The 7,778-nt window shown below is 41.8% G+C and overlaps 1 protein-coding gene across 1 annotated transcript; it reads right to left on the minus strand.

Moving 5' to 3' along the window:
- Positions 1-680: 680 nt before the first annotated feature.
- On the minus strand, positions 681-6,543 carry ENH_00059510 (protein transport protein Sec23, putative; the record flags this gene model as incomplete). The annotated part of the gene is made up of 11 exons (XM_013577085.1): positions 681-700; positions 1,232-1,360; positions 1,932-2,051; positions 2,346-2,492; positions 2,807-2,893; positions 3,397-3,520; positions 4,115-4,282; positions 4,536-4,581; positions 5,303-5,496; positions 5,800-5,940; positions 6,142-6,543. 11 exons carry the CDS (start codon positions 6,541-6,543, stop codon positions 681-683), a joined length of 1,578 nt encoding a protein of 525 aa, XP_013432539.1.
- Positions 6,544-7,778: the final 1,235 nt, after the last annotated feature.

Raw genomic sequence — 7,778 nt, forward strand, 5'->3', positions numbered from 1 at the left:
TAACCCCAACAAGCACTAGCAAGCACGAGCAAACCCGAAACTCTGAGGAACCCTAGACCCTGAGAAACCATAAACCCTAAAAAACCCTAAACCCTAGCAAACCCTAAACACATAATTAATCAATTAATTAATTAATTAATTAATTAATTAAGTAACTAATTAATTAATTAATTAATTAATTATAATTAATTAGGAACGAAAATGGAAAAGTGTGGAAATCAAATAAACCAAGTGAATTAAACAAATCAAAGAAATAAATAAACAATAAAACATGTAAATAAAGAAAAGTACTTTCGCGCAAATGAATAAACAAACAAGCACAACAAGAAAATAAATATGAAAAACAAATATGAAAAAGATTCAAAACAAAAGAAGGAGTAAGAACAAAACAAATGAACCAAACAAATCAAATAATAAAACTTTCAAATAATTAAAAATGGAAAAAGATTTAACAAATAGACACAATCTACCAAATAAACAAAGCAAAAAACATATATTAAACACAGATAAAACTTGCAAATAAATAAAACTAGAAGATATAACAAATAAATTAAATAAATAAAATAAATAAAATAAAACAAATAAAATAAATAAATTAACAAATAAACAAAATAAATGAACGAAACTTGCAAAACCAGCAAATCTGGCGATGAGTCGAATGAGTTTTCTATCGAGCCAACTCAAGACATCCATGGCCTCCCTGTGCAAATAAATGAAACTAAAAGATACAATAAACAAATAAAATAATAAAACAAATAAAATAAATAAAATAAATAAAATAAATAAAACAAATAAAATAAATAAAATAAATAAATAAAGAAGTTCAACAGCAAATCTCGAGACAAGTCGAATGAGTTTTCTGTCAAGCCATCTCAAGCCATCAGCTTCACTTTTGTGCAAATAAATAGAACAAAAGATGTAATTGACACAATTAAATAAAACAAATAAAATAAACAAAATAAATTAAATAATAAATAGAAAAAAACAAAGGTAAACAGAATAAATAAAGTAAATAAAAGAAATAAATAAAATAAATAAAATAAATAAATAAGATAATAGAATAAATAAAGTAAATGAAATAAATACAATAAATAAGATAAACAAAACAAATAAAATAATAAAGCAGATAGAATAAATAAAATAAATGAAATAACAAAGTAGATAAATAAAATAATAAAACAATAAAATAAATAAAATAAATAAAATAAAATAAATAAAACAAACAACTCACCAGCAAACCTCGCCACGAGCCGAATGAGTTTTCTGTCGAGCCACCTCAAGACATCCATGGCCTCTTCGTTTTCAGTTTTCAAAACTGCCAAGCGAGCCGTCAGAACTGCTGCAGCTTCTTGGTCAAAGCCTTCAAACAAATGCAAATAGCTAGCTAGCTGGCTAGCTAGCTGGCTAGCTAGCTGGCTAGCTAGCTGGCTAGCTAGCTGGCAAGCTAGCTGGCAAGCTAGCTGGATGGCTAGCTGGCTAGCTAGCTGGATGGCTAGCTGGATGGCTAGCTAGCTGGATGCCTAGCTGGCTAGCTAGCTGGCTAGCTAGCTGGCTAGCTAGCTGGGAAGCTAGCTGGCTAGCTAGCTGGCTAGCTAGCTGGCTAGCTGGACGGCTAGCGAGCGAGCGACAAGATGCACAGAAAAATCGGAGACGAGCGACTAGCCAGCTAACTAGCCAGCTAGCTAGGTGGCCATCTTGCTGGCTAGCTAGCTGGCTAGCAAGCTAGGCAGCCAGCCAGTTGGATAGCTAAATGGCCATCCAACAGGCTAGCTAGCTGCCTTGCTAGTTAATTTTCCAGCTAGCTAGCTTGATGGCCACCTAGCTATCTAGCTAGCTAGACATCTAGCTAGCTAGCTAGCCAGACAGCTAGCTAGCTAGCTAGCCAGACAGCTAGCTAGCTAGCTAGCCAGCTAGCTGTGAGTTGGGATTACCTGGGGCAATGTCTAGAGGGCTCTGTTCCGCAAAGCGGTAAGACAAAGTGGTGACCCGCAGGCGGCGGCGGCCGCTGGGGTGCAAGTAAGACGTTTGGAACTGGAGAAAGGACTGTTTGCCTGAGGAAAAGGCGGAAAAGAGGACAAAAAGGGGCTTTTTGGAAAGAAAAAGAAGCCGGAAATAATAAAAAAGGAACTTGGAGCAATTTAAATCAGAAAAGTATCCGAAAAAAGCCGAAAAATCCGAAAAAAACCGAAAAATCAGGTGAAAGACACTCGGGAGTTCCCGGCCAGCTCCACCGAAAACCGCCAAAACTTCGCCGATTTCTCGCAGTTTTTCGGGAAATAAATCGGGAAACAAACCGGAAAACAAATTGGAAAGTTTGTCAACAAATAAATTGGAAAATAAATCACCTGGAGGCAAGTTGGAATGGTGTTGGTTGGTGACTTCGAAGTAAAACGCCAGCGTGGTTTCCTTGTCCAGCGCCGCCGCCTGCCACTCGGAAGTCGCGCCTTCTCCAATGGCCAAGTCCGACACCTGCGCGCCTCTTTTGTTGGTGCCTACGGCGAAATCCGAGAGAAATAAAAGAAAAATAAAAGAGAAATAAACAAAATAATAATAATTTCGAAAAAAGAAACAAAAAAACGAACAAAACGCGCTCAAGAGCAAACTTTTGCAAAACCCGCAGCCGCGGCGAGCCCGCAACAGCCACGCGGACTTTTGCGAATCTTTTTCGATTTAATTCGGGAAAAAGGGGAAATAAGTGACTCTAAATGAACTAATTGAACAATTAATTGCATAATTGATGCATTAAGTCCGCAATTATCGAAAGATCGGCGAGCTAATCCGCCAGAAAACTGCAAAAACGACGCACTTGTGCACGGGCCAATCGCCCCGCAGACTTTAAACTCTTTGCTGCACAAAACCTCCACTCGCGCGTTGAAGCCCATTTGAAGAAACCCTGCACAAACAAACCACCAAACCACACAAACCCTAAACCCTAAACCCTAAACCCTAAACCCCCAACACCTCGAAGCCACTCAGCACCAAGTTCTGGAAGTTCTGGAAGCCCAAGCCGCCAATGCACACAACAAAAGCTACCTGGCTAGCCATGTACCTAGCTACGTAGCTAGCTAGCTAGCTAGCTAGCTAGCTATATAGCTAGCTAACTAACTATATAGCTAGCTAGCTAGCTAGATAGCTAGCTAGCTTGATAAATAGGTGCTGATGGAGGGAGCTGGAGGAGGTAACTAGCCAGTTTCCTGGGTGATGAGCTAGCTGGCTGACTAGCTAGTCACCCCACTAGCTAGCTAGCCACATTAGCTGCCCTAGTGCCAGCTAGCTAGCTAGCTCTCTACCTCCCTCTCGCTAGCTCTCTTCCTCTCTAGCTAGCCAACCCTCTAAGTAGCTAGCCAGCCTGCCCTAAAGCTAGCTAGCTAGCTAGCCAGCTAGCTGCTGTCTCACCGGTTGAGTCTGTCTCGAAGAACTTCCTGAGGCTGTCTTTGTAAACATTCAAAGAAAAAGAATCGGCCATCACCACAGCGCCTCCCGTCTTCTCCGGCATTACTTTCATTTCGTAAAGTCCCACCTGAATGGCAAAAGAATTCAACAGACAAAAGGGCCCCACTGCTGCTGCTGCTGCTGCTGCTGCTGCTGCTGCTGCTGCTGCTGCTGTCCTGGGTGTTGTAGCTGCTGTCGCTGCTACTAGGATTATTATGTAAACAAAATGGCGATTGCAACAATAAGTTTCTCTAGACGATTTTCTCTTGTAAATGCTTTAAAACTAAACACACATTTGATTCGCAAAATCAATTCTCTAGATAGCTCTGTAGCTAGCTAATAGCTAGCTAGCTAGCTAGCTAGCTACACACATCTGATTCGCAAAATCAATTCTCTAGGTAGCTCTCTAGCTAGCTACTAGCTAGCTAGCTAGCTAGCTAGCTCTCTAGCTAGCTAGCTAGCTAGTTCTCTAGCTCCCCAGCGAGCTAGCTAGCTAGCCAGCTAGCTAGTGGCCCAAGCGGCTGAGTAATTGAAACTCAGTCAAACTAGGCACAAGTTCGTGAATAAATGAAGAGCTTGTCCATTTCCTTTTGAATTAATTGGAAAAGTAATTTAAAATTGACTAATTTGGAAAAGAAAAGCACTTGGAAAAGAAAAGGAACTTAAAAAACCCCAAACCCACCTGGTCCAAAGAACAGGCGAAAATGTCTATGGCGCAGCCAGCCCGCACTGCGCGGTTTGCGAGAAATGCGTAAAACTTGAGAGCTTTTTGGACAAATCGGGCATTAGAATTGTCCTTTTGGAGGTCCAAGTGGTGGCGAATTGACTCCGCCAAAGGCAAGTCCACAATCTGCAAAAAACGCAAACCCTAAACCCCAAAACAGCGGCTCCCCGCGACAGCAGCAGCAGCAGCAGCAGCAGCAGCGGCGCGAGCAGCAGCAGCAGCAGGCTGTTTGGGGGCGAAAACGAGACGATTAAGCAAGTAAATGAGGCCCAAGACAACTGATCTTTCGTTTGGAAATTCGCAAATTAATAAATTGGGAAAGAAAAGAATTAATTTAATCAAAAAGCGAAGAAAAGAATGCAGAAATGCAGGAAATCACCTGGCCGGGACCCGTGGTGCAGACGCCCCCGGTGAACAGCATGATCCTTGCGGGCAAATTCAACCAACAGCTTTCTATGAGGGCCAGAGCCACCGAAAGGGCCAATCCGGTGCATCTTTTGGGTCTTTAAATGGAGAAAATGGCGGATATGCAAAAAAAAAGAGAGAAAAAGAGAAAAAACCGGAAAAATGGAGAAAAAATGCGGAAAAACGCGGAAAAAATGCGAAAAAATGGGAAAAAAGTTGAACAGGCTGATCGGCTGGGCAACACTGATCAATCCAGTGCATTTTCGACTCAAAGAAGTAATTAATAAACTCGAAAAAAGAGAAATAAATAATAATTTAAAATAAAAATATGCAAAAAGCGGCGAAAATGCCGCTAAAATCAAGGAATTCCGAGCAATTGCAATTCAGACAACTCCAAAACATGCAAGATTAATCGGAACCAAGAAACCAAAATGCAAAAAGATGAAAAAAAGAAGAGAAACGATAATTAAAAAATAAATCAAAAATAACTCCAATTCAAATAATTCCGAAATAAAAAAGTTGAATTGAGAACAAACTCCAGCTGGGTCTTGCAAACCCCCGCTACTACGTGTTCAAAAGAGGGCAAATTAAACGAACTGAAACAAATATAAAATGCAATTAATGTGAATCAAATGAAGAAAACAAAATAAAATAAAACGAAATAGCAAATAATAAGATATAATTAAAGCTTAAAAGGGTCCATTCGAACTAAACCCTAAACCCCAAACCCTAAACCCTCACCTTGAGTCTGCTGGCACTGGCCAGTAGTCCTTCTTCAGGGACTCCAAAATGAAGGAAACTTTTGCTTCGCAGTCCCCCACAGACTGAATAAATCTTGCTGCTGCTGGAGGCAGCCAGGGGCATTTGTTGCTGCTGCTGCTGCCGCGGGGAGCAGCATAAGTAGCGCCCCCACCCAGTCCCAGCTGCTGCTGAATCTGAAAACACCCCAAACCCTAAACCCTAAACCCTAAACCCTAAGCCTTAAGCCTTGCCAAACCTTAGCCCTAAACCCTAAACCCTAAGCCTTCACACTTGCTGAAGAAAGGCCTCTGGATCCGTGGAAAACATGCACTGACACCTCTAAAACCCCAACTCTGAACCCTAAACCCTAAACCCTAAACCCTCACACTAGCTGACGAAAGGTCTCTGGCTCCGTGGAAAACATGAACTGACACCTCTAAAACCCCAACTCTGAACCCTAAACCCTAAACCCTAAACCCTAAACCCTAAACCCTCACACTAGCTGAAGAAAGGTCTCTGGATCCGTGGAAAACATGAACTTTGTTGTATTCTCCTCCGTCTGCAATTTCGTGGAGCATGCACATGGCCCCGAAAGTGATGAGGCAAATCATTGCATCTGAAGGCATCAGCGCCAGAGCCTGAGTCGAAGCAAACAAATAACTTTTATTTTTAATTTTAAATTTATTTTCTTTTTAAATTAAAAAGAAATTCAAAAAAAGAAGCAAGATCGAGGAATGCGCACACGCGCACAGGAAACGCAGGATCTGCAGCAGCAGCAGCAGCAGCAGCAGCACAGTGGTAGCAGCAGCAGCAGTGTTAGCAGCAGCGAATGCAGCAACGGGATCTACAGCAACAGCGGCTGCAGCAGCAGCGACAACTGCAGCAGAAGAAGCAAATACAGCAGCAGACACAGCAGCAGCAGCAGCAGCAGCCGCAGCAGAAGCAGCTACCGCAGACACCCCACCAGCAGCAGCAATGCCAGCTGCAGCACAAGAAGCTGCAGCAGAAACATTAGCAGCGGCAGCAGCAGCAGCAACAACGTCAGCAGCAGCAGCAGCAGCAGCAGCAGCAAACACCTGCAGCAGCGAGTCCTTGAGCTGCTCGATTTCCTCCTCAATTATGCAAGTGTCCAGAACTAGCACAAAGAGAGGAGAAGGCAGCAGCTGGCTGGCGCCTCCTGCTGCTCCTGCTGCTGCTGCTGCTGCTGCTGCTGCTGCTGCTGCGCTGCTGGGCAAAGACATGCTGGGGGGCAAGATGTACTCAATGGTTGGGTACAGCAACTCCGCGGGCAAATTCTGAAAATAAATAAATAAATAAATAAATAAATAAATAAACTTGTTAATTAATTAATTAATTGTTAATTAATTAATTAATTAATTAATTAATTAATTAATTGTTAATTAATTAATTAATTAATTAACTCGTTAATTAATTAATTATTAAGCAATAATAGGAACAAAGCGGCTCCAGCCAGCCACTGCTACCCACCCATTTGTTTCCCACTTTCCTATTCTTGTTCTATCTATTATCAATAAATTAATTATAATTATAATTATAATTATAATTATAATTATAATTATAATTATAATCATAGCTATAATTATAATTATAATTATAATTATTTATTATTTATTTATTTATTTATTTTAATTATTTATTTTAATTATTTATTTAATTTATTTTTCTTACATGTTCGGATATGTGGGCGGCATAGTGGCTGGGGAAGGAATTTCGCTGCAGCGAAAAGGGGCAAGTCCAGCTTTTGTTTCTGTAGAAATAAATAAATAAATAAATAAATAAATAAATATAATAAATAAATAAATAAATAAAATAAATAAATAATTAAATAAAAATAAACAATTGGGCAAATTCGCAAAAGGGGGCACAAAAACACTGGAGAGGCAGCAGCAGCAGCAGCAGCAGCAACGGGAACAGCAGCAGCAGCAGCAGCAACGGGAACAGCAGCAGCAGCAGCAGCAACGGGAACAGCAGCAGCAGCGGCAGCAACGGGAACAGCAGCAGCAGCAGCAGCAACGGGAATAGCAGCAGCAGCAACCGGAACAGCAGCAGCAGCAGCAGCAACGGGAACAGCAGCAGCAGCAGCAACGGCGTCGTTACTGTATTGCAAATCCACTATAAACCCTAGACCCTAAACCCTAAGCCCTAAACCCTAAACCCTCGGCCTTGAAAGGCGCTGCTGTGGGTCGTAAGCGCTCGAACATCCGCTGCTGCTGCTTCACGCTTTCCGTGTAAAGGCTTAAGGGTTTAGGGTTTAGGGTTTAGGGTTTTCCATTTCTAAACCCCTGTGCAGATACTGCTCGCCTTCTTTCTAAAGAGGGTTTAGGGTTTAGCACCAGGGTTTCGCGCTGCAGCGCGGGTTTAGGGTTTAGGGTTTCGGATCAGGGTTTCGCGCTGCAGCGGGGGTTTAGGGTTTAGAGTTTAGCAGCAGGGTTTCGCGCTGCAGCGGGGGTTTAGG

Source organism: Eimeria necatrix, genomic scaffold, assembly GCF_000499385.1.
Source record: "Eimeria necatrix Houghton genomic scaffold, Enh_scaff504, whole genome shotgun sequence".
Lineage (NCBI taxonomy): Eukaryota > Apicomplexa > Conoidasida > Eucoccidiorida > Eimeriidae > Eimeria > Eimeria necatrix.